Genomic DNA, 25,338 nt, shown 5'->3' on the forward strand with positions numbered 1-25,338 from the left:
TTTATTTTTTTAGTTTTTATCTTTTATAATATGTTTGACTGACTGACTGACTGAACGCATGATTGAAAAAATTGATGAAAAATTTTTTGTTTGATTTTTTTGTTTTCTGTTTGTTTGTTGTTTTAATAAAAAACTATACAATAATTATATTTAATTTTTATTATTATTGTTATATTTATTTTTAAAATTAAACTATTGATTATTTTATTGAAAAAAAAACAAAATTATTAATTTAATTAATAAAATTTTTACTTTTTTTATTTAATGTTCATCTATTACTACTACTACTACTACTACTACTACTACTACTACTACTACTACTACTATTGACAACAAATATGTGATACAATTAATTAAACAAAAAATAATTTTTTTTTAATAACATTGGATACTAAAAATAAAATAAATAATTTCACCAAAAAATAAATAAATCAATAATAATAATAATCTAAAACTTTTTACTTATTATTATTAATTTTGTTTGTAATATAATAAACAAAACAACAAAAATATATATTTAAAAAAAATTAATAATTTTTTTTGATAACTACTGTATAATAAAAAAAATACTACTTTTTTCTCAACAACAAAAATATGGTATATATTTTTTTGGGGGCTCATACCTAATCAACAACAACAACAACAAAATTACAACCTACCGGTGCTAATCACATAATAATAATAATAATAATAATCTATTAAACTATTATCAAATAAACAACAACTATAACAACAACAACAACAATCAACTAACTGTGCAATCAATCAATCATATCATACATATATGATACCTACCTGTGCTTCAAAATCAAACTTAAAAAACCTAACCCCTCCCACACAACCACCCAACCCAACCCCCACCCCAAAAAAAACAGGACATTATGAATGCCATTGACTTTTTTGCAATCGTACCCTATTTTGTAACACTGGCCACAATGTTGGCCGAAAAACCCGAAGACGAACCCCGATTTCATTCGGCTTCCGACTCCAAGTCCTCTCAATCGTCATCGTTGGCAATCCTGCGGGTCATCCGATTGGTTCGTGTCTTCCGTATATTCAAACTAAGCCGTCACTCGAAAGGCCTACAAATATTGGGTATGACTTTGAAGGCATCGATGAAAGAGCTGGCGCTTCTCATATTTTTCCTGTTGATCGGTGTCGTCCTGTTTTCATCGGCCGTATACTATGCCGAAGCCGACAGCGACCGATCAAACTTTAAGTCCATACCCGATGCGTTTTGGTGGGCCGTAGTAACGATGACTACCGTAGGTTACGGTGATATGCGACCGGTTGGGGTATGGGGCAAATTTGTTGGATCCCTGTGCGCCATAGCCGGGGTACTGACCATTGCACTGCCGGTGCCGGTAATTGTGTCGAATTTCAACTACTTTTATCATCGGGAGACGGATCAGGAGGACCTGCAGTCGACTAATTTCAATCACGTAAAGTCGTGTCCATATTTACCCGGTTATGTCGGGTCCAGTAAGTTGAGGAGGAGTTCCTACAGTGACTCCTATATTAGCCGCAGTGACGATGAAATCAAAGATATGGACAACAATACTAAAGACAATGACGATGAAGACAATGATGAGGACGAGGAGGTAGACAGTACTACCGGTGCCGCCAATAGACTACGTAATCCAAGTACGGCTACTAATCGCCGTGAGTTTACTACTAATGATGGACATCAAGTAGTAGCAGCACCTCCTGGAGGTACGGCCAGTGGTGATATGGGCCGCCAGTTAGGCCATTATACTGTGAATATTATAGACAATCCTAATAGTAATAGTTATACTAATAATAATCCTAATAATAATAATAGTAATAATGACAGTTTTGACGATCACTTTCGGCATTACATGCCGGTGCCCACCAGTGAGCCGACTACTACTACTACTACATGTGCTGCTGACCTTCCAGTGCTCCAGGAAGTAGTTATGAGCGGTACCAGTAGTATAGGCAGTAGTGCTGCTGGACATCCATATAACCGACCCATAGGTGGTGGTCAACAACCACCACATCAGCAGCCAATGCAACGACAGGGCAGTCGTCATAGGCATCGGCACAAAACCGGTGGCTCAGGTAGTCAGCCGAGTAGTCCAACCGGCTGTACTACAACACCGCCGCCCAGACTATCCGTAACACTATCGCCGGACACTTCGCCGACTGCCGGCGATAATAACAATAAACGACTAAACTGTCGGTCAAGTAGTCCACGACCGTCGACGGGCGGAGATTCGCCGCGAACGCCGTCGACGCCAACCACACCTACCAGTGCTGGCATCGGTAGTGGTGGCGGAGGCAGTGGTCGATCGTCTCCATGTCCGCCACAGCGGGCACCGGGCGGTCGGAAAATGTCCCAAAAAATCAATTCAAGAGCCAAACATACAATGATTAATGTTATTGCAGTTATGTTTCATCTGTTTGTTTGAATTTAATTAATTAATTAATTAATTATTTTTAATTAAAAATATAAATATATATAAATAAACTAATTGTTCAAAAAATTCAACTTTTTTTTGTTGTTGAAAAATTTTGATTGACATTCAAACAAATAAATTGTTATAATATTAAAATAATTGTTAAAATTATTTATGTGACACAAAAAAAAACATTTAAATCATCTTTTTTAAAAAAATTATATATATTAATAATAATAATAATAATAATAGTGATTAAATAATTTAAATTAAAAACAATGAAAATTATTTATCATATATATAAATTGTTAAATTTTAATTTTGTTGAATATTTTATGTTTTATTCAATTTGTGTTTTATTCAAATTTAATAAATAATAATAAACTATAGTAATAAAAAATAAATTAAGTAATAATAATAATAAATAAATCAATAATTATGATACAATCAAATCAACCTATTATGTGGTTAATAATAATAATAATAATAAACTATTCAATAACTAAATAAAAATAAACTATTAATTTGTTATATTTTTAAAATATATATTTAAATAAATAACTAAAATTAAAAAAATCAAATTTTGATTTTTTAGTTTTTTCGGTTATGTATTAATTTATTATATAATTATGTAAATCATGTGATTTGTGATTATTTAGAGCTAATAATAATAATAATAATACTTAGATATTATTTTTAAAAACAAATATTATTATTATTGCTTTATATTATTGTTATTATTATTATTATTAGAACAAATTTTTAATGTAATTAATTAATTTCAAAAAAAAAATTAATTAAATAATTACTATTATACTTAAATTATTATTTAATGAAAAAATAAATAAATAAATAATATTTACAATTGTTTCGATTAGAAAATGTAATGTATAAAAAAAATTATAATAATAATAATAACTTATTGTTTATCTAGTTAATTATAAAAATTTTGTAAAATAAAAACAATTATTTTGATAATTTTTAGTAAAATTTTAATTTATTATATTTTATTTTTTGTTGAACATAATTATTTAAATTTAATTTTAAAATAATTTAATTTTAGATAATAAATCTACTTAATAATAATAATAATAGTTAGTAAATATTAGCTAGCTAATAATGACAACTAAAAAAATGGTAGTAATAATAATAATAATTAAAAAATATTTATAGCAAATGATCAAGTTAAAAAAAATCAATAAATAAATTATAGATACAACGAAAACAACTAAACATGGTTATTTTATATTTAATTTAAAAAAACAAACATTATTTTGTATATAAATGTACAATAAATTATTTAAAAAAAAATATTTATTAAAAAAAACAATCATTTTATTTTGTATTTGTTAATTAAATTTATGTCAATTTTAATATAAACAAAAAAATATATCTAATGTTTAATAATTTTTAGGGGCAATCAAATAATTATTGTAAAACAAACAAACAAATTATAATTTATTTATTAATAGTTTAGATAATCATTTAAAAATAATAATATATTTATTTATTTAATTTTGAGATTAAATAATTAATTTACAACAAAAATCATCAACAACAACATTAAAATATGTTTTAATCATAAAAATTTTAATTTTAAAAACTAAAAAAAAAATTGTGTCAATCTATTGTATACTATTGTTAATTTTTAAAAATAAAAAAATAAATCAATTTTGTTACAACATAATAATAATAATTTAAATAATAAATTTTTATTAATTATATTGTTAGAAACTATAAGTTTTTAAAAATAATAATTTGTAAAATAAAATGCCTATTTAATAATAATAATATTTGAAATGTAATGTAAAAAATATGTAAATTAATATAAATAATTAATTGAAAAAATAATAGATTATTGAAAAATAAAAATAATTAATAAATTAATTATTATTTAAAATAAAAAAATTAAAAAAAATATCTAAATTTATTATTAAATATATTATTAAATATATTCAAATAATTTTTGATTATTATTAATATTATATTAATATATCTATATGATACAGTATAATCTAGCTATGATTGATGAATGGTACAGGTAAACCTATTTTACAATATAGTGTAATGGACATTGATTATTTATTTATTTTTTTGATACTGTATATACAGATATGCCATTTTGAATTATTAAAACTTTTATTATTATTATTATTGATATTTTACTTAATTTTAAACAATTAATAAACTTTAATTATTATTATTTTTGTTTTAAAAAAATTACTGTAACTTTTATACTGTATTTATATAATAAAAACAAACCTAAAAAAATATTAAAATAATATTTTATTTTTTTTAAATCATAAAACTATCTGTTAAATATCAATATAATATTAGAAAATATAAATATATATATATATAATATTTAATAATATATTAGTTTATGTATTTTAATATTTGCTAAATGCAAATATGTTTTTATACAGTAATAATAAATTTAATATTATATATATATATATATACATATAAATATATATACAGTGAAATATGATACAGTATTTATGTTAAATATAATATATATCATATATTTATTATTATTATTATTATTATAAATATAAAAATTATTATTTTTATTTTCTATAGCGACAAAAATATACTGTATATTAAATGTTATCGCAATTACAGTAAATAATATTTATATTAAACATATATATATACATATATATATATATATATATATAACATTTAACTGTTGTATAAACATAGAAATAGTTTTATATCGTATCGCAAAATATATATATATATATTGTTTGTTTTTCTCATACAATAAAAACTGATTAATCATAAACTAACTAATTGCCAGTTAAATACTAAAATTAATAATAATAATAATAATAATCAGTCAATTGGTTAAGTTTTTACGACTACAAAAAAATATAATTGATAATTACATGTAAACTATTGAATTAGTTATTATTTATTTTTAGTCTATTAATAAATTAATAATTAAATATAAATAATATAAATATATAAATTTAAAAACTGGTATTTAACTGTACATATATTTTTGTATTTAATTAAAAATAATTTTTATATATAAATATTTTCATATATTAATCATCATTGCATTTTGAAAATATTTTATTATTATTATTATTAGTTTTAATGTATATATATATATATATTAGTAGTATTAGTGATACATTTATTTTTGTGTATATATTTAAAAGTCGTCTCAAATTTTTTGTTTTGTTATTTAAAATAAAAAACATGAAAATTATATATTATTTACATAATGTTTATAAAAACATAAACATTATGAAATATTTTTTCAAAAAAATAAAATAAAAATAAAATATGATATATATTTTAGTATTTCAATAATAAAATATGATATATATTTTATTTCAAACATGAATTTTGTTTTGTGTTTTAATACAACAACAAAAAATACAGTAAATTATTAAAATGTGTTAATAATAATATAGTCATCAAAAAAAAATATATTACTATTGAATAATAATAATTACATTAAAAATATATATTTATTTTAATTAGTTAGTAGTTTGAAAAATAAGTGATTAATAATTAATAAATTAATAATTTTTTTAAAACTAATTAATAATAATATTAACCAACAAAAAAATGTGCGACAAATCCAAGATAACAACCACACAATTATCGGCAGCGCGTGCTCTAAGTAAACGTGATATTAGTTATCCGGAAAACTTCAAACACGTGCAACACGTTGGCCGCGACCCGGGAAACGGTTTGTTTAGCTTTTCGAATGTCGATCCCGGGATTGTCAAGTTTTTCGAGGATTCGGGTATATCGTTGGATAGGCTCCGGGAGGATAACAGCACCGGTAGTAGTAGTAGTAGTAGTAGTAGTAGTCATCAAATCAATGACAATGCTATCTACGAGACAATTGATAGATTGAAAACTCTGGAGCGATCGCTGCGCTCCGGGACTAGTAGTACAGCCAATGATGGCCTACCGGTGCCCAAGATATGGATACTGCCGTCAGATCCGCCTACTGCTACATCACTGTCCAATTTGGCTACCGATACCTCTATGTCCGGGACATCGACACTGAGGAGGCCATCAATGCTAACACCGACAGCACCGACACTAACAGCTACTACTAGTAGTAGTAGTTGTTTATCAATGATAAGCAGCACCTGTAGTACTAGTAGTTTATCGACATTGACTGATAACTGTCAACAACAACAACAACAACTACCGGTGCCCACAATCGATGATCTGATGCGTGAAATTGATTCATTAAAATCCCGTTTATTATTGTATTCCTTGAGGTCGTCCTCATCGTCGGCTAAACGGTCCGATAATTGTCGGTCAATATTTGCCGAAAAGTTTCAACTATTAGACCGAATCGGTTCGGGTAGTTATGGACAGGTTTACAAAGTTGTCGACCGATTAGATGAACAGATCTATGCTGTCAAACGTATTCAAACGGATAGTTAGTATTTTTATTTTATTTATTTATTTTTGAATTAAACAAAAAATTATTTTATTAAATAAAATAAAAAAAAATAGTTTTTAAACTTTTTTTCTAAAAAAATAATATTCAATACTAGTTTAGATTATTATAGATATTATTATTTTTATAACTAATTAATACATTATTTTTTATTGTAGTTATAGTTAGTTAATATTATTTAGTTTAATATTTTTAAATTTATTTTTAGACTATTGCTATAATAATATTATTATATAATTTTATTTAATATAATATTAATTATTTAATTTATTATTAAATAAAATATTATTATTTATAGTTATTATTATTATTATTATTACTATTTTATATTACTATTATTAGTTAATCTATTTAATAACTTATATATTTTTATAAATTATTAATTTATAATTAATTTTTATTTTAAATTTTTTATATAGAAACCAATGATTATCGTGAACTAAAAACAATGGCTAAACTGCAAAGCGATTACTGTATTGATTATAAAACCTATTGGATTGATAGCACCGGTAGCTATTTGAATATACAGATGAAATACTATAGACATAACCTCAGGGATGTTATATCGGGGAAAAATAATTGGCTATTAGAGAAAGTTTCCGCAACCGATACTAACGACACTAATGTTGACAATATCGGGAATTTGCGGGAATTTACCGAAACATTCGATTATATGATATCGACAGAAATATTTCGTGAACTACTATCGGGATTACATTATTTACATACACTGCCCGAACCGGTTATACACCGGGATCTGAAACCATCGAATATTATGTTCGACTGTCGGACCCGTTCGGGTATTTACTGTAAAATAGCCGACTTTGGACTATCATTGACAGCGACAGCGACAGCTCCGGCAGCTGTAGTCGAGACAGTAGTCCCCGAGTCGACTGTCCTCTACCATAGAGGAGGTGCCGGTACGTTGCGCTATATGGCACGGGAGGTGTTTGACGGCCGGTATTCAACCAAATCGGATATCTATAGTCTGGGTATAATAGCTATGGATTTGTTTAACTTTGATAAGTATGTGAAAAATCATTTCAAAAATTTTATTTTATTTTAGTTATTATTAAATGATTTTTTTTGTAAAAATTAATTTTTTTATCAGTGATAATACAGTTATCAGTAGTGGAAAGTTGTTATTCAAACAGAAACGTCTGATTATTAGAAAACTAGTCAATCAAATGATACATCCGATGCATACAAATAGGCCGTCAACGGGTGTAATGTCATCGATAAGGAACTGGTGTTTGACTAAATCAGATCTCAATAATAATTGTGAACACAATACGGATGGGATGTCTTTTGATGATTATATTAGACAACAATACGAGACTATAACTGAGGATAACAACTATAATGACTATAATAATAGTAATATTGATTGTAATTATAATAATAATAATAATAATAATGTATTCAAATGTTTGGCGCAATTTTATTGGGAAAAGAAAAAATGTTTGATTTAAAAATGTTATAACATTTAAAAAAATATAATTAATTTAAATTTATTAAAAAACAATTAACAATGTAAATCAAACAAAATAATTTAAATTAAATTAAAACAGCAATATGTAAATAGTATAATTGACTTGAATATATATATTTATTTTTTGATTTTTAATAATTAAAAAAAATTATAAAACAGCAACCTATATTAATACAACGTAGAAATTGATATAAAAAAATTATTTATAAATTAAAATCTTTAGTAAATTTTTTTTAATAAATATATTATTTATTTTAAATACAATATTTATAAAACAAAAATAAAACAATATACCCCATGAGCACAAACATTATATGGTAGTGAATCCGATTGAAACCATTGATCAGATTTATAATCATAAATCTCAACTGAACTTCCATAATCTATTGTTGATTATATAAAAATTAATAAATTAAAAAAAATATTAATTTAAAATTAAACAAAAATTAAATTAGTTTACTTGTTTGAGATGATCCCAATGCAAATATTTTATCATTGAAAGTAATTATTTGAAAATAATCTCTTGGAATGTTAAATGATGCTTGAAACAAAAAAAAATTAATTAATATATTTTAATATTAATTTTTTTATTTACAAATAGTTATCCATGTATTTTTATCTGTATCATATTTTTCGCAAATTTGCATATTATTAGAACCGCCACAGATATATATATTATTTAAAAATATGGTTGCACCAAACAAATATCTTTTTAAAAATTAAAATTAAATTCAATTAAAATTTTATATACTTAAAATTAAAACAAAAAATATTTAAATGTATTTTAATCAAATAAATAAATAAATTTATAAACCTTGGATAATTTGTATTCTGAATAAATGTCCATTCTTTTGATTTTAGACTATATCTTTCAACTGAATTAAGTGATCCAGATCCTCCAATAGCATAAATATAACCATTGTTTGCTATTAATTGAAAACAGTTTCTAGCTACATTCATTGGTTTAATGAATTGCCATGAATTGGTTTTTGATGAAAACATTTCACATGATTTGATATCTATTTAATAAATAGATTTTAAATATATAAATATAAATAAATTTTAAATGTCTAAATTTTTTCAATAATTATTTTAAATATATTTTACATCTTTCAATATTTATACCACCGCATACATAAATTTTATTATCAATAACAGTTGAACCCATAGCACTATAGAAAGTTAAATAATAAATATTATATAAAAACTATTAAAATATAAAATATTTATTTTTACTATCTTTTAATATTTAACGGTTTGGATAATTGCCAATTATTTGTATTAGGATTATAAGTTTCAACGGAGCTTAATTCACCAGTTGACTTTTTATTAAAAAAATAAATACTTTTACAAATTTATTTACAATTTTTTTACATACATTATATCCTCCAATAGCATATAGTTTTTCATTAGTAGCTACCAAGCTAAATAAATCACGTTGATAAATCATTGAATTAATTGGTTGCCAATCTCCACGATTTTCATCATATTTTATACATTTTGCTGAAGCTTTACCATCAATAACCCCACCACACAAATAAATATATTTATTTGTATTAGATATCTAATTAAAACAAGTTATATAATAATATAAATATTTAGATATTAATTTTTATAAACAGTATTTAACAACAATCATACAATAGTTTTATTTTGTTGTTCAATAGATTCAGTTGTCAAACAATTAATTAAGTAAATAAAAATTAAAAGTTTTACATAAATCATTATGTTTAAATATAATTAATATGATTATATGAAAATAATACAATAAAATTATATTATTTTTTTAAAAATTTGATTTTATAGAAAAGTTTTCAAACTATAAATATATGATAAATATTTATTTAATTATATCATATTAGTATTAATAAAACATATGATTATTATTATATGTGATGTTTTAATTATAAAAATGATTTTATTAAATTAATATTAGTAGTGAATTACAAGATAATTTAAATAGCTAATATATAAATATATAAAATTTATTATAAATGTTTACAACATTTTATATTAGATTTTGATAAAATAATTTTATTATTATAATAATTAAATATGAGTTTAATTTGATTTTATTTTTTAGTAATACTAAAATTTTATTGTCTTGTTTTTTATTATTAACTTTTTAACACAAAAATAACTATTATTACTAACTATTACTAAATATTATCAAAAGTACAGTATTATAAAAAATTTATTAGTTAATTTTTTTTGGAAAAACAAAACTATAAAGATTAATTCTTTAATTATTGCTAATTAATTAATTTATATTTTCTAGTGTATCAGTAATTAAAAATAAAATTTGTACATATTTTGTAATTTTATAACATATATAATTAAGTATAGAAAATTAAATTTATTATTTTTTTATAAACCTTAGTAATTAATTTTAAAACAAAAAAAAATTAAATTAAAAAATGTAAAACTATTAAAGTATTATTTTTCTATTTTATAAAAACTATTGTATATCATTAAATTTAACCAATTTAACATTAATTAATAAATTAACACAATTTAAAGGGGATCAATTTATTAACTAATAAACTACCCGGCTCACTAGTATCATCAACCGATAATGCCTATATAAATATGAAATTTACCATGGTCAATTTAATGCATAATAAATTCAATGAACTTGTTGTAGATGCTAATCTACAATTGTCATTTATGGCCGGTTTAGTCAAAATTGAACTAGGTGGTTCAGCTAAACAAATGCAACCATAGTAAACATAGCACAGGTAGCGCACGGAATTGAATCAATAGATATTTATAATTGAAAACTCAATTAGACTTTTTATTATGAGATAAAAGATTATTTTTCATATAAAAATTTAACTAAATTACATATTTGTTATAATAGTTAAAACATCACTTAATAGCTTGTGTAGCAAATGTTATCCATTGAAATATAAAGTTAATTTAACATTATAACTATAATATACTGTTTTACTATGTATTCATACTATTATAAACTTATATATATTGTTTAAACTATAATAGCTATGGATTTGTTTAACTTTGATAATTATGTGAATAAAAAAATTATTTCAAAATATTTTATTTTAAAATTTATTATATATTTTCAATTTTTTTATAGTTATAATACACTTTTCAATGGAAAGTTGTTATTTAAAAACAGAAACATATGATTTTGTTAGAAAACTAGTCAATCAAATGATGATACATCAGATGCATACAAATAAGCCGTCAACGGGTGTAATGTCATCGATAAGGAACTGGTGTTTGACTAAATCGGATCTCAATAATAGTTTGATATACGGATGGGATGTTTGATGATTATATTAGATAACAATTTTAGACTTTAGTTATGGATAACAACTATAATGACTATAATAATAGTAATATTGATTGTAATTATAATAATGTATTTAAATTTTTAACACAATTTTATTATTAGCAATAAATACATAAATAATATTTATATATCAATAAAAGTATTTTTTCAAGCAATTAATTGACAAAAAAATAAATAAAAATAAATACAATTTATCAAATATATTAATTTTTACTTAATATACAAAAATATTACATATGTTAATTATTAAAAAACTATTTATTTTATTGTGGTCAATTTCAATAACAATTATAATACGGCAACCTATTTAAAAAAAATAAATATTTTTCAATAAAAAAATAATAAAATATTCAATAAATTAACTTTTTAAAAAAATTAATTAACCGAATGGTAATAAACTCTATACGGCAATGAATCCGATTGAAACCATTGATCAGATTTATGGTCATAGATCTCAACAGTGCTTTCGTAAGCTTTCGGATTAAATTAATAATAATAATAATAATTAGTGAAAAAATAATTAAAATTAATAAAAAATAAAATAAATATTGATACGTGATATTCGTGATCCTAATGCAAAAATTTTATTATTCAAATTAATTATTTGAAAACTATCTCGCTCGGTCTTTAATGAATCTACAATTATTTTTGGATAAAATTATTAATTTTTATTTTTGAAAGTTATCAAATAAATTTTTAAAATTTTTACCAATAGTTTTCCATGTGCCATTATTATTATTATTACAATCAAATTTTTCGCATGTATTTTTACTCATTACTCCACCGCAAACATATATATTATTAAATAATATTGTTGCACCAAATCCAGTCCTATAAATTTAATTAATTAAAATATTTAAATTTTTATTTTTTTTACTAAATTTATATATTTATTATAAATTTAAAAATATTTATGTTATTAATATTTATTTTTTTGACAATAATCTTAACATATCTAAGCAATTTTTCTAAGTATTATTTTTTTAACAATTAATTATGAAATTAATATTATATAAACGAAAATATTTTACCTTCGATAATTTGTATTTTGAATTAAAGTCCATTGTCCAGTTTTTAAATCAAATTTTTCAACTGAACTAGATGATCCACCGATAGCATATAGATAATTATTATTTGCAACTAGTTGAAAGTCATATCTCGCATAAATCATAGGTTCACTAAATTCTATAGAATTTGTATCAATCGAATATATTTCGCATGATTTTATAGCTATAATGTTAAAAGTAAAAATCAATAAAAATATTTTTAATTTGTTATTTAGCTAAAAATTATTATCAATTATTAAAATAATATATCTAATTTACCAGTATAATTATTTAAACCACCGCAAACATAAATTTTTGAATCAATTACAGAAGCAGCCATTTTGCTATAAAATAAATATTTAAAAAAAAGATGAGCATGCTAGTTTCTGATTCTGAATGAATTTATAAATAAAATATCTAAAAATTTACTTACTATCTTTTTAGAATTAAGGGTTTCGATAATTGCCATGTATTTGATCTAGGATCATAAGTTTCTATTGTTTTTAATTCATTACCACCAACAACGGTTACCTTTAGTATAAAATAGGATTAAATAAATTTTAGATTTAGGTTAGGTTAGGTTAGGTTAGGTTAGGTTAGGTTAGGTTAGGTTACGTTAGGTTAGGTTACGTTAGGTTAGGTTAGGTTACGTTAGGTTAGGTTACGTTAGGTTAGGTTAGGTTAGGTTAGGTTAGGTTAGGTTAGGTTAGGTTAGGTTAGGTTAATTTATATTATGTTACATTATATCCTCCAATTGCATATAGTTTATTATTACTAGCTATCAAGCTAAAATCTAATCGCTGATAAATCATATCGCTAATTGGTTGCCAATCGTCTCGATTTTCATCATATTTTATACATTTTTGTTTATATTGATTATTAACAACCCCTCCACACAAATAAATACATTTATTAGTATCTGTAATCTATTTTTTTAATATTTAAATAGAATAAAAATAAATTTTAAGAATTTATTATGAATAAAATATTTATTAATTTATATTTCTTACAAATGTTTGATTTTGTTGTCCAATATTTTCAGCCATCAAATAATTAGTTAAACTAAATACTATTAAATATATTATAATTATTTGATAATTCATTATTGTAATATATATAATTTCCTAAAAATAAAAAATTAAAATAAAATTAAAAAATTATAACTGTTATAAATATAACTATTTTATATTATAAAAAATGATTTTATTATACAATTAAATAATTATAATTGTATAATAAAAAGTGAAATTGATTTAATAATAATAGATAACAAAATTATATATTAATAAAAATAATTCTAAATATTAAGTTTTTTTTAATCTAAGCTTTTATTATTTTATTTTTTTGACAATAAAAAAAGTTTTAATTGTATTTCATTAGTAATATCAATTTAATTTTAATATTTAACTTGAAAACAAAATTATAAAAATATTTATCTATATTTTTAATCAATTATTAGATTATTTTTTTTAATTATTTCAATGAAAACAAAAAATTTTCATTGATTCTATTTAACTAAAAAACAAATAAATTAAGATAAAACTATTTTTTAGACATTAAAAAATTAATGTATAATATAATATAACTTTTTTTATCAATGCTTTAATTTAATATTAGATTATTTTATTTTTTATACTAATGTAATTTTAAATGTTCTACTATTCTACCAATATTAAATTAATTTATAAATAAATTACTATTTTTTTAAAAAAAATTACTGTAAAACGTTATCAGTATTAATTTATCGCACGATATATAATATTCCATATATTTATTGGTATTTCTTTATTTTAGATTGCAGTGTTAAAAATAACTACAATTATATGTCAAATGTTTATTTATTTTCAAAATTTTTTATATAACTTTTTTAGTCTTTTATCTTATTCTTTACCATTATTTTACTCTTCATTATCTGAATTGATTACGGTAAGTGTTGGATCTGCTGTAGTATCTGGTCCTAGATATAAATTTTATTAAATATTGTTAAATTATTTTTAAGTGAAGAGAAAGTTAAATATCACATATAAAAACAACATTTACTATTACTATTACTATTACTATTACTATTACTATTACTATTACTATTACTATTACTATTACTATTACTATTACTATTACTATTACTATTACTATTACTATTACTATTACTATTACTATTACTATTACTATTACTATTACTATTACTATTACTATTACTATTACTATTACTATTACTTACCTTCATATTTACAATAGTATCCATTATTATCATCATTTAATCTACTTTTACGACAATAGTAATGCATTTGTTTATCGCAACATTGTTCAATACATGTGTGTAGTCCATCGGGACAATTATCAGCATAATGTTGGCTACCGTATGAATTATATCGACAACACCATATACTATTGGGACAATGATATTGTTTTCGATCAGGGTCACATCCTATTTATTTATTTTAAAAAAATTATTTATTACGCTTGTTTTTTCAATATTAGTTTTAATATCATTTAAAAAAATCTACCTTGATTGCCATATTGTTGAACATGTTTTTCGTAAACTATTTTATCATTATTATTTTCATCTTCAATTGAAATCGTTTGATAATCTGAACCTATTTCATCATCACTATAACAAAATGTATCTAGTAGAATTACAATAGTTATTAGTAATTTTACTAAAAATCGTCTAGTACTAATAATTAATTGCATGTTGAATATTATTAGTTTATTATTATTATTTTTTATTATAAATATTAATATAAAATGGCGCTTAATAATTAATTTATATAATATAATAATAATTTTTTAAAAAATATATCATTAATCAATAGTATTTTATTACAACTTGTGTTTTTTAGATAAAAATAAATAAAATTAATTTTTTCAAACATTTGTATATTAGACTAGTATATGTTGTAATCAAGATAACATTTTAAGACATTTGTTTTGTCTGTTTGTTTGTCTGTCTGTCTGTATGCGTGCACATTTCATCAACAACCATATTTTAATTCAAATGTAAAAATGTATTGTTTTATTTTCATTTTTTATTGAAAGCAATGTTATTTCTATGGGAAATTTTAAATGATTATTGAGCTCAGTTAGGTTTTATGGACAGGTAGGCAGGTGCTGTGTAATAACATTTTGCTATATTATATGAGTCATAGAGCACCGGGAGGTTAGCTACCTGTGCTAAGTTTTTGTAAAATTTTCTCAAATACAAAAATTTTCAATCTGTATTAAAATTTTCAATTTTTATTGAAAGCAATGTTATTTCTATGGGAAATTTTAAATGATTATAGAGCACTGGTAGATTTTAGGCTCAGGTAGGCTGATGTAGTGTAACTATATTTTGCTATATTATATGAGTCATAGAGCACCGGGAGGTTAGCTACCTGTGCTAAGTTTTTGTAAAATTTTCTCAAATACAAAAATTTTCAATCTGTATTAAAATTTTCAATTTTTATTGAAAGCAATGTTATTTCTATGGGAAATTTTAAATGATTATAGAGCACTGGTAGATTTTAGGCTCAGGTAGGCTGATGTTGTCTAACTATATTTTGCTATATTATATGAGTCATAGGGCACCGGGAGGTTAGCTACCTGTGCTAAATTTTTGTAAAATTTTCTCAAATATAAAAATTTTTCAATTTGTATTAAAATTTTCAACTTTTATTTAAAGCAATGATATTTCTATGGGAAATTTTAAATGTATATTGAGCTCAGGTAGGTTTTGAGGACAGGTAGACAGATGTTGTGTACTTACATTTTGCTATATTATATGAGTCATAGAGCACCGGGAGGTTAGCTACCTGTGCTAAGTTTTTGTAAAATTTTCTCAAATACAAAAATTTTCAATCTGTATTAAAATTTTCAATTTTTATTGAAAGCAATGTTATTTCTATGGGAAATTTTAAATGATTATAGAGCACTGGTAGATTTTGAGGACAGGTAGACAGATGTTGTGTACTTACATTTTGCTACATTGTGTGTCACAGGGCACCGGGAGGTTAGCTATATATGCTAAATTTTTGTAAATTTTTTTCAAATGCAAATTTTTTTTGCAAAAATAATTAAATTTTCAATTTGTGTTAAAATAATTTAAATATATATAAAAATCTAAAATTTTTCAAGAGTTTAGACTAAATAATGTGTATTGGTTTAGTAGTTTTGTTACATTAGGTTATGTAATAGTTGTATAGAAAAATTAAGTCTCATTCAAACTACTTATGATGAATATTTTAAAATTAGTAAAAGAATTGGACAGTTATACATGTTGCGCGGGACAATCTAGTAATAATAATAATAATAATAATAATAATAATAAATAATTATTATTTAATTGTTGGCTTTAAAATTACTGAAATTATAATATATATTTTTAATAACTTTATTGATTGATTTTTTTTAATAATATAATACAGTATGTGTATTATATATTAATACAGTATATGTATTATATATTAATACATTATTTAGTTATTTAATAATTAGTTATTTTTCAGTAAAATTATTTTAACTTGATATTGATTGTTTAATGATGTACAAAATAATATTTTTTTTAATAATCTAAAAATTAGTTTTGTTGTTTTATTGTAATTGTTGACTGTAATAAATTAAAATTGATTTTAAATAATTTAATAAAATTTTTAAAAATTATAATTATTAGTTTATTTCTAAATAAAAAAAAATACCCCAAAATCCCACATTTGATTTGGAAATTCTGATAATTTACTCCAATTGTTTGTACTATAATCATATAATTCAATAGTATTTATATCTATATTATTAAAAAATATATATGAAATAAAATTAAAATATTTTTTAAAATAAAAATTATAATTAATAATAATAAACAAATTTATACTTTCGCCACCAATAGCATAGAGTTTATCATTATAGACCAACAAATCCATATATACTCTAGGATATTGCATTGATGCTAATTTTTAATTTTATTTAAAAATATAGAAAAAAAATATTATTTAAATTTTAATCAAAAAAATCAAAATCAAATCTATAGTACCAATTGATGTCCATTTATTTGTTTCGGGATCATATGATTCGCATGTTTGCATACAACTATTAGCATTGCCATTACCGCCACATACATACAGTTTACCTCTAAATGATACTGAACCAAATGATGATCTATATAGATAATTAAAATTAAGTAAATTAAAAAAAATTAATTATAACACAAATAAAAATTTAAAAAAAATTATTATAATTTTTAAAATAGTAAATTTTAACTAAAAATTAAACTAAGCTAAAAAATATGACATTGAAATGACCTCTAGAATTTTTTTAAAAAAAAATAATTAAAATTTATATATATTTTTATTTACCTAGCTATCGACATATTGGCAACTGGTGTCCATTGTTTACTAGCTGGATCATATTTGTCTACAGTATTTAATACCCGATTTTGTTGACTACTATTACCGCCAATAGCGTACAAATAGCCCGCGTTCACCACTAGTTGATGATAGTCACGTGCACTGGTCATCGGTACCGCAAACATCCATTCATTGATTTCACTATTGAAATATTCGCACGAATTTGTGTCTAATATTTAATTTAAAAAAAATATTTAAAAAAATTAATTTTTTAAATAATAAATAAAATTTATTACTAGTATTTTCATCCGATTTATAACCACCGCATACGTAGATACTGTCGTCAAAAATAGTTAAACCGAAACCTCTTTTTTAAAAAATTAAATAAAATTTATTTAATTAATGATTAATTTTAAAAAAAAATTAAATTTAAAAAATAATACAAACTCTCGTCTCATTATCATCGATGAGCCACTTATCCATTGTTTAGTAATTGGATCATATATTTCAACTAAATTAGTACTGATATCCTATAATTTAGTATAAAAATTATATAAAAATATTGTTTTTAAATTAAAATTTTAATAAATATTTTTAAAAAATAATTTTAACATACGTTTCGACCACCAATAGCGTAGAGCTTATTGTTAAACGTAATTAATTTTAAATGATGACGTTTTGTAGGCATTGACTCAATTTGGGACCATTGATTCAAATCGATATCAAAAATATAACATTTATCATGATAATTTTGTCCATCATAACCGCCACATACATAAATAAAAGTATCCGGATGGTGCAATGGTAATACATTATCAGTAATCAGTTTACCATATTTATACATGCTAATTTTTGGTTTATTAAAATTATTATTATTAATTAACATGTTGGTTGAATTTAATAATAATTTAGCTCTAGCTAAATCAATTATTTCATAATTAATTGAACAATATAGATTATCTAGAAAATTATCTGTATCATTTTTTGTTATTAAATTAATCAGCGATGATATAGCTTGAATATTATCTAGGTAATCAATTGTATTATCATCATAGCTATAGAATAGCCAATAGATATTTTTCTGGAAATTTTCCAATAATATTTTCTCTAAATTAGCATGCTTATCCACAATTAATTGCCCTGGTATTTGTTGAACATATTCAACCAATTGTAATTTATTTTTAAGTTTATCCAATTTGACCATGTACCTATTCATTGATTCACTACTATAGCTATCGTTCATCGATGTCAACAATACATCCGATAGACTATCAACTGATTCATTACCCGCCCGGACCTTAACTAACAGTGCACTCAACGCTCTGGTAGTTAGACTCTGATATCGGCTATACTTTGTACGTAATTCAGATAATTCACTCAAAACTTCATCTCTGAGATAGGGTTCCCATTTTGTCGACAATTCCGACCAATAATCGTACAACAATTGATCGGTTAGTTTCATCAGATCAAACAATTGGACGACTCTATCGACAATTTCCGTATTAATTTCGTGTATGATTGCCGTCTGTTTTAACTCCAATCCAAACATTTGTCTCAATACATTCACAGGTAATAATTGATGATATAGTTGTTTACCTCGACCTCCATTAGCCTCCCGGAGCTGTAGGGCTGATTTGTTCATAAATATTAGGGCATCGACCAAATTTTGGGGTACCCTATCGGGTAGTATATCACCATAGATTTCAAAATTATACCCCGATATATTAGCTAGGGCACTATCTGAATAGTTGACACTAGCGCTACCCGTTATCGATGCTATAATAGCATTTACCTGTGCATTCAGGGCACCGGTAATCATATTACTGGTGGATTCCGATCGATCCGTTTCCTCAACCGTTACGACAACATTGCCGCCCCATTGTATACCCACAACAACATGTGTTACGTCTAGTTTATCTAAGGCTTCAAAATTGATTACCCGTTTATAACCGGTTTCTGCCAAACTAACCGACTCGTATCGGGTACTTATCGACTGTACCAACGATAGCCTATCCTGACGGGCACTTTGGTGCTGGGATTGTAGATAACGGGCCGATCCTTCCAACTGTATTAGTCCGCCCAATACTGACAGTTTGATATGGGCGTTGACATCTAGTTGGCTAAATTTTTCCCATAAACTTTGATCTTGACTAAATTTCATACTAGTATAATGATTTTCTACGCAATTGATTAGCTCAGCTGGCAATCCTGTTGTATTGAATATCGATATCCCGGTATAGGTATCGGTACGTCCATCATAAAATTCGCCCAGTTTGGCAACCCTACCCAATGCAGCTGATTTCAATAGTTGTACACTAAGTAAATCGCCAGTTATCTAGGTTAAATTAGATTAATAAATTTAATTAGAATAATTTAGATTTTTAAATAAATATTTTATTTTATTTTTTAGTTTGAATACATACCCTATTTGTTAGTCTATTAAATTGTTCGATATTTGTTAGATTTAATAAACTAACTTTTGTTATAATTGTTAAAATTAACAAAAATTTTATTAAATAAGCCATTATTATTATTTATAATTATTTAATTAAATAAATAAATTATAAACATTTTAAATATATAAACTTTTAAAAAATTAACATATAAATAATTATTATTTGTATTATTTTAATTGTATTAAAAAATAATAAGTTATAGACTAAAACATTAGTATTAATTGAGTTACAAGTTTTTTAATTTCAATAATTATGACTTATTTAATTTTTATCTTTATTACTGTATAAGTATTAAGTAAAAACAATTTTATTATTTTAATAAAATATTAATTTAAATGCTTATAAAACAATAAAATAAAAACAAAACTTTTAAATAACAACATAATAAAAATATTATCTAAAATTATTAAATGATAAAAATATTATGTTTTTCATTGTAATATTAGTTTTATTACTATAACTATAAAATAGATAGGAATAAATATATTTATGACATGTTTTAAAATTAGAAAATACTATTGTTGTGTAATTTTATTACTGGTTTAATATAAATATAAGATAAAAATAATAAAAATTAATTTATAAAAAAAATTGCGATAATTTTTTATTATTTTAAAATTTATATTACAATATATAGATAATATAATTATACAATTATATAATCTTATAATTATATAATATATAAAAACTATTTTAATTAAAACTGTTTTTGATTAATATGTGTTAACATTTTATTATTATATTTTTAAAAAAATATTAATTGTAATAATTTTATTGTTTTAATTTTATTAAATTTGATAAAATTTATATATGTAATTATTATAATCATAATTATAATATAATTAATTTTATTAAATTAATTAAGAATAATTTTTTAAAAATAATATTAAAATAATTTTAATAAAAATCAAAATTTTTTTAATTAATTAGCATTACACTTCTTTGATAACTGTAGCCTATATTTAGATAAAAAATAAATACAAAAAATAAACAGATTATTTAATTAATTTTACAATTATTTGATAAAATTAATAACAAATTACCCCAAAATCCCACATTTTTGTCGGCAATAGTGTTGTATGACTCCAACTATTGGATTTATAATCATAGACTTCAAATGTGTTTAAATCTTTTTAATTAAATAATTTAAAAAAAAATTAATTTTAGATAATATTAATTGTAAAAAATAATAATTAAATTTTATCTAAAAAATCATACTTTCTCCTCCAATAGCATATAGTTTATCATTGTATTTCAATAGTTCCATATAAATACGTTTTTCTTGCATTGAAGCTAGGTTAAATTATTTTAACACATAATTAATTTAATATATTTAATAATAATTAATTTATTAGTATAGATAATAATATAACTATTTATATATAAAATATAAATAAATTTATAATTAAATATACTGTATATACCTATTTGTATCCATTTATCTGTAATTGAATCATACATTTCACAGCTATTTAGTGCCGTCGACACTGCATAGCCTTTACCGCCGCATATATACAGTTTGTCCATAAATGATACTGAACCAAACGATGATCTAGGTTAGTTTGAATTAAAAAATGTATTTAATAAGTGATAAATTACATAAAAATATTAAATAAAAAAAATTATCAAGATAAAACAAAAACCAGTTGAGAATGCTTTAAAAGCATTTCCACACGAATTCCTTTACTTAAAAAAGGAAAAAATTTTAAAATAATCAAAAAAAAACAGTTGAGAATGCTTCAAAAGCATTCCCATACGATCTCCTTAACTTAAAAAAAACCAAAAAAAATCAAAAAAAAAATCAAAAAAAATTTTTTTAGCGGAGCCTGGATTCGAACCTATGTCCTCGTGGAACAGACAGACAGACAGACAGACGGACGGACAGACTTTTAGAATTCATATACGTATTCCTTTCAGGAATTCGTGATTATAACACAGTTACCTTTCATTGATCATACTAGCTGCAGGTGTCCACGATTTATTAGCTAGATCATATTTTTCAACAAAATTTGATGCCTTATTATCATCATTGTTAACATTACCACCAATTGAGTACAAATAGCCGTCAGAGTGTGCAATCAATTGGTGATAATGATGTTTTCGGGACATTGATTGCATAAATTTCCACTCATTTGTTTCCGGTTGAAAATATTCGCATGAATTTGTTCCTTAAAAAAATTAATTTTTTTGTTAAAAATATTAAAATATAATAATTTATATAAAAAAATGCCTGTTTTTTCATCTGATATATAGCCACCGCAAACATATAGTGTATTATTTTGGACAGTAGCTCCTAAACCACTAATTAAATAATGTTTTAAGTTTTTATTTTAAAAAATGTTTTAATTATTATAAAATTATTTTTTAAATACTCTCGTCTAATATTTAACGATGAAATTTGTTTCCAATGATTAGTTTGGGTATCATATGTTTCAACAAAATTGGTACTAATATCCTATAAATAATAATTTATATTTTTTAAAAAAATAAGCTAGATTGATTTTTAAAAAAAATAAAATAAGTAAAATACATACATCACGTCCACCAATAGCATAGATCATATTATTAAAATCAATTAGTTTTAAATGATGACGTTTTACTAACATTTTGCCATTTTCATTCAAAGTTGACCATGTTGATTTATGTAAGTCAAATTTATAACAATTAGCTTGATAATTTTGTCCATCATAGCCGCCACAAATATAAATACTAGCCAGGCTAGTTTCCAATTGCAAAACATTTGATTGTATTTGTCGGCAGTTGTAATTTTTCTAGATTACTATGCTTATTTAATATACATTGCTTATTGTTGACATTGGGTATATTAGCTACATAATCAACTAGTACCAGGTGATTTTTAAGTTGTTCAAATTTACCAAGCTTCAATTTCATCGATTCAACACTATAGCTATCGTTAACTGATTTCAATATGATTTCCTCCAATTTATCTAACGATTCATTTCCGGCCCTTATCTGAACCATCAAAGTACTCAACGCTCGGGTAGTCAACGATTTATATACAGAATAATTACCCAATAAATCAGTCAATTCTATAACTACCGAATCTCTAACATACGGTTCCCGTTTAGAGATATCTGTATACAAATCGTTCAATTGTTGTTCAATTTGCGACATATCGTCAAACAATTGGACACACCGTTGAACTATATGTTCCCCAATATCATGGATTAGTGCCGACTCTTGTATCTCTAGGTCAAGTAGTTTTCGTAAAACATTTACCGGCGTCAATACATACCCGATTTGTTTACCCCGACCCAAGTTACCCGATTTCAATTGACCAGGTGCAGATTTCATAAATATTAGGGCGTCCACAATGTTTTGCGGAACAATATCGGGCAGAATATCGCCAAACAATTCAAACGAATAGCGGGTTATATTCGATAGACTAGTGTCCGTATAGTTTATCGATGCATTACCCGATATACTTATCGATGATATATTACCCGATATATTTAACATTGTATTTGTAATATTGGCATATAAACTACCCTGTACAATTAGTTGATCATCATTGGATTGGTTGGTATCTTCAACTTGCAACACTAGTTTACCGCCCCATTGAATACCGACCAATATGTGCGTGACGTCAAAACGGGATAAGGCATCCAAATTGATCAGTGTTTTCAATCCCTGATCAGTTAGGCTCAGGGACTCGAAACGGGTATTTATCGATTCAATTAGGGCTACCCTGGCGCTACGTGCATTATGTTTACTATGTTGCAGATATTTACCAGAACCATCTAGTTGAATTTCGATTGATTTGCTTATATATGATAATTGTAGACCGGCATCGATATCTAGTTCATTGAATTTATCCAGCAACGAATTGGCCATTGAAAATTTCATACTGGTATAGGCATTATCGGTTGATGATACCAGTGAGCTGGGTACTTTATTTGTAAATAAATTGATACCGATAAAATTATCGGTACGTGCATCATAAAATTCGCCCAATTCAGCCACCCGTCCCAGTGCAGCAGTTTTCAATGGACTAACACTTATTAATGGTTTACTTGACTAAAAATTTTTGTAAATAAATATAATTTAAAATTTATATAAAAAAATTAATAAAATAAAAATTATTTGTTTTTATATATATACAGTTGTTTACCTTTTTTATTAATTGATTAAATATTGTTAAATTACTTAAATTTAATGATGTACAATAGTTAGTAAAATATAATATTAAAATAATATTGATACTTAAATATTTTAACATTTTACATATAATTGTGATTTTTTGTTTGTTTAATAAACTAATCACTTACTAAGATTTTAAAAAAACAATACATTTTTACTATAATAGTTTTATTTAATAAACTAATCAACTACTACTATAAATTAATAAAATATTAAAAATAATTTGTTATAATTAAATATATATATATGTAATAAAATAAAAAATTATGTAATAAGATTATTTTATTTTTAATTTCTAATACAGTAGTAGAAAACATAAATTAATTAATTAACAATAATTAAAATGATTTATCTTTATATTTTTGTTTTACCAAAAAAAAAATTATTTAAATACAATAAATTTTTTATAACACTTTTGATAAAAATTAATAAATATATATATATATAGTTTTATCTTTAGTAAAAAGTTACCAATGTAAAACATGTTGCATGATTAATTTAATAGTATTATATAGATTAATTGTTAAAGCCCTATTTTATTAATTTCAATAATTATGACTTTGCTTATTTAATTTTTATCTTTATTATAAGTATTAAGTAAAACCATTTTATTATAATATTAATTTCAATGCTTTAATTTACTTATAAAACAATAAAATAAAAACTAAACTTTTAAATAATAACATAA

At 23.2% G+C, this 25,338-nt stretch overlaps 7 protein-coding genes and 1 long non-coding RNA gene across 8 annotated transcripts in view; 2 read left to right on the top strand and 6 right to left on the bottom strand.

Moving 5' to 3' along the window:
* The window catches only part of LOC128965240 (potassium voltage-gated channel subfamily A member 2-like), a 69,525-nt gene extending 67,093 nt beyond the window's left edge, over positions 1 to 2,432 (top strand). Inside the window, exon 5 of the mRNA XM_054311890.1 lies at positions 876 to 2,432. Coding sequence (XP_054167865.1) covers positions 876 to 2,432 — 1,557 coding nt within the window. The remainder of the gene's footprint in view (positions 1 to 875) is intronic.
* Positions 2,433 to 5,960: 3,528 nt separating this feature from the next.
* Positions 5,961 to 8,370, top strand: LOC128965043 (interferon-induced, double-stranded RNA-activated protein kinase-like). The gene is made up of 3 exons (XM_054311696.1): positions 5,961 to 6,840; positions 7,281 to 7,887; positions 7,973 to 8,370. Exons 1-3 carry the CDS (start codon positions 6,006 to 6,008, stop codon positions 8,331 to 8,333), a joined length of 1,803 nt encoding a protein of 600 aa, XP_054167671.1. The 5' UTR covers positions 5,961 to 6,005; the 3' UTR covers positions 8,334 to 8,370.
* A 3,565-nt stretch (positions 8,371 to 11,935) lies between these two features.
* On the bottom strand, positions 11,936 to 13,780 carry LOC128965112 (kelch-like protein diablo). The gene is made up of 9 exons (XM_054311765.1): positions 13,726 to 13,780; positions 13,456 to 13,641; positions 13,149 to 13,246; positions 12,995 to 13,059; positions 12,701 to 12,899; positions 12,379 to 12,500; positions 12,225 to 12,305; positions 12,054 to 12,142; positions 11,936 to 11,972 (listed from the first exon to the last, which is right to left on the bottom strand). Exons 1-9 carry the CDS (start codon positions 13,759 to 13,761, stop codon positions 11,958 to 11,960), a joined length of 891 nt encoding a protein of 296 aa, XP_054167740.1. The 5' UTR covers positions 13,762 to 13,780; the 3' UTR covers positions 11,936 to 11,957.
* Positions 13,781 to 14,466: 686 nt separating this feature from the next.
* On the bottom strand, positions 14,467 to 15,413 carry LOC128965139 (uncharacterized). The gene is made up of 3 exons (XM_054311795.1): positions 15,220 to 15,413; positions 14,934 to 15,140; positions 14,467 to 14,672 (listed from the first exon to the last, which is right to left on the bottom strand). The coding sequence occupies exons 1-3, from the start codon at positions 15,404 to 15,406 to the stop codon at positions 14,614 to 14,616; spliced, it is 453 nt and encodes a 150-aa protein (XP_054167770.1). The 5' UTR covers positions 15,407 to 15,413; the 3' UTR covers positions 14,467 to 14,613.
* Positions 15,414 to 17,370: 1,957 nt separating this feature from the next.
* On the bottom strand, positions 17,371 to 20,511 carry LOC128965241 (kelch-like protein 1). The gene is made up of 8 exons (XM_054311892.1): positions 20,457 to 20,511; positions 18,650 to 20,368; positions 18,481 to 18,563; positions 18,330 to 18,400; positions 18,043 to 18,262; positions 17,721 to 17,845; positions 17,562 to 17,636; positions 17,371 to 17,474 (listed from the first exon to the last, which is right to left on the bottom strand). The coding sequence occupies exons 2-8, from the start codon at positions 20,192 to 20,194 to the stop codon at positions 17,371 to 17,373; spliced, it is 2,223 nt and encodes a 740-aa protein (XP_054167867.1). The 5' UTR covers positions 20,195 to 20,368; positions 20,457 to 20,511.
* A 910-nt stretch (positions 20,512 to 21,421) lies between these two features.
* On the bottom strand, positions 21,422 to 22,642 carry LOC128965242 (kelch-like protein 7). Its single transcript, XM_054311893.1, has 5 exons — positions 22,432 to 22,642; positions 21,914 to 22,041; positions 21,708 to 21,782; positions 21,533 to 21,618; positions 21,422 to 21,445 (listed from the first exon to the last, which is right to left on the bottom strand). The coding sequence occupies exons 1-5, from the start codon at positions 22,605 to 22,607 to the stop codon at positions 21,422 to 21,424; spliced, it is 489 nt and encodes a 162-aa protein (XP_054167868.1). The 5' UTR covers positions 22,608 to 22,642.
* Positions 22,643 to 22,724: 82 nt separating this feature from the next.
* LOC128965160 (uncharacterized) lies at positions 22,725 to 23,082 on the bottom strand. Its single transcript, XR_008484685.1, has 3 exons — positions 23,024 to 23,082; positions 22,862 to 22,944; positions 22,725 to 22,790 (listed from the first exon to the last, which is right to left on the bottom strand). It is a non-coding gene; the product is annotated as an uncharacterized LOC128965160 (long non-coding RNA).
* Positions 23,083 to 23,175: 93 nt separating this feature from the next.
* LOC128965114 (uncharacterized) lies at positions 23,176 to 24,640 on the bottom strand. The gene is made up of 2 exons (XM_054311767.1): positions 24,622 to 24,640; positions 23,176 to 24,527 (listed from the first exon to the last, which is right to left on the bottom strand). The coding sequence occupies exon 2, from the start codon at positions 24,354 to 24,356 to the stop codon at positions 23,208 to 23,210; it is 1,149 nt and encodes a 382-aa protein (XP_054167742.1). The 5' UTR covers positions 24,357 to 24,527; positions 24,622 to 24,640; the 3' UTR covers positions 23,176 to 23,207.
* Positions 24,641 to 25,338: the final 698 nt, after the last annotated feature.

The sequence above is a fragment of the Oppia nitens genome, unplaced genomic scaffold (genome assembly GCF_028296485.1).
Source record: "Oppia nitens isolate AA-2021 unplaced genomic scaffold, nextdenovo-longstitch-racon4-pilon3 scaffold16_pilon_pilon_pilon, whole genome shotgun sequence".
NCBI classification, from domain to species: Eukaryota; Metazoa; Arthropoda; class Arachnida; order Sarcoptiformes; family Oppiidae; genus Oppia; species Oppia nitens.

Bases quoted from the DNA above. Each gene is read 5' to 3' on its own strand.
- LOC128965043 (XM_054311696.1), top strand. From the start codon at position 6,006: ATGTGCGACAAATCCAAGATAACAACCACACAATTATCGGCAGCGCGT. The intron at 6,841-7,280 runs GTTAGTATTTTT...TTTTTTATATAG, and splicing joins CAAACGTATTCAAACGGATA to AAACCAATGATTATCGTGAA. The intron at 7,888-7,972 runs GTATGTGAAAAA...TTTTTTTATCAG, and splicing joins GATTTGTTTAACTTTGATAA to TGATAATACAGTTATCAGTA.
- LOC128965112 (XM_054311765.1), bottom strand. From the start codon at position 13,761: ATGGCTGAAAATATTGGACAACAAAATCAAACATTT. The intron at 13,642-13,725 runs GTAAGAAATATA...TTAAAAAAATAG, and splicing joins GACAACAAAATCAAACATTT to ATTACAGATACTAATAAATG. The intron at 12,143-12,224 runs GTATCAATATTT...TTAATCCGAAAG, and splicing joins ATTAGGATCACGAATATCAC to CTTACGAAAGCACTGTTGAG.
- LOC128965139 (XM_054311795.1), bottom strand. From the start codon at position 15,406: ATGCAATTAATTATTAGTACTAGACGATTTTTAGTAAAATTACTAATA. The intron at 15,141-15,219 runs GTAGATTTTTTT...ATAAATAAATAG, and splicing joins TCAACAATATGGCAATCAAG to GATGTGACCCTGATCGAAAA. The intron at 14,673-14,933 runs GTAAGTAATAGT...ATTTATATCTAG, and splicing joins ATACTATTGTAAATATGAAG to GACCAGATACTACAGCAGAT.
- LOC128965241 (XM_054311892.1), bottom strand. From the start codon at position 20,194: ATGAAATTTAGTCAAGATCAAAGTTTATGGGAAAAATTTAGCCAACTA. The intron at 18,401-18,480 runs GTTTGTATTATT...TTTTTAAAAAAG, and splicing joins TCGATGATAATGAGACGAGA to AGGTTTCGGTTTAACTATTT. The intron at 17,637-17,720 runs GTACTATAGATT...ATTAAAAATTAG, and splicing joins AAATAAATGGACATCAATTG to CATCAATGCAATATCCTAGA.
- LOC128965242 (XM_054311893.1), bottom strand. From the start codon at position 22,607: ATGCAATCAATGTCCCGAAAACATCATTATCACCAATTGATTGCACAC. The intron at 21,783-21,913 runs GTATATACAGTA...AATTTAACCTAG, and splicing joins AGATAAATGGATACAAATAG to CTTCAATGCAAGAAAAACGT. The intron at 21,446-21,532 runs GTAATTTGTTAT...ATCTAAATATAG, and splicing joins CAAAAATGTGGGATTTTGGG to GCTACAGTTATCAAAGAAGT.
- LOC128965114 (XM_054311767.1), bottom strand. From the start codon at position 24,356: ATGAAATTTTCAATGGCCAATTCGTTGCTGGATAAATTCAATGAACTA.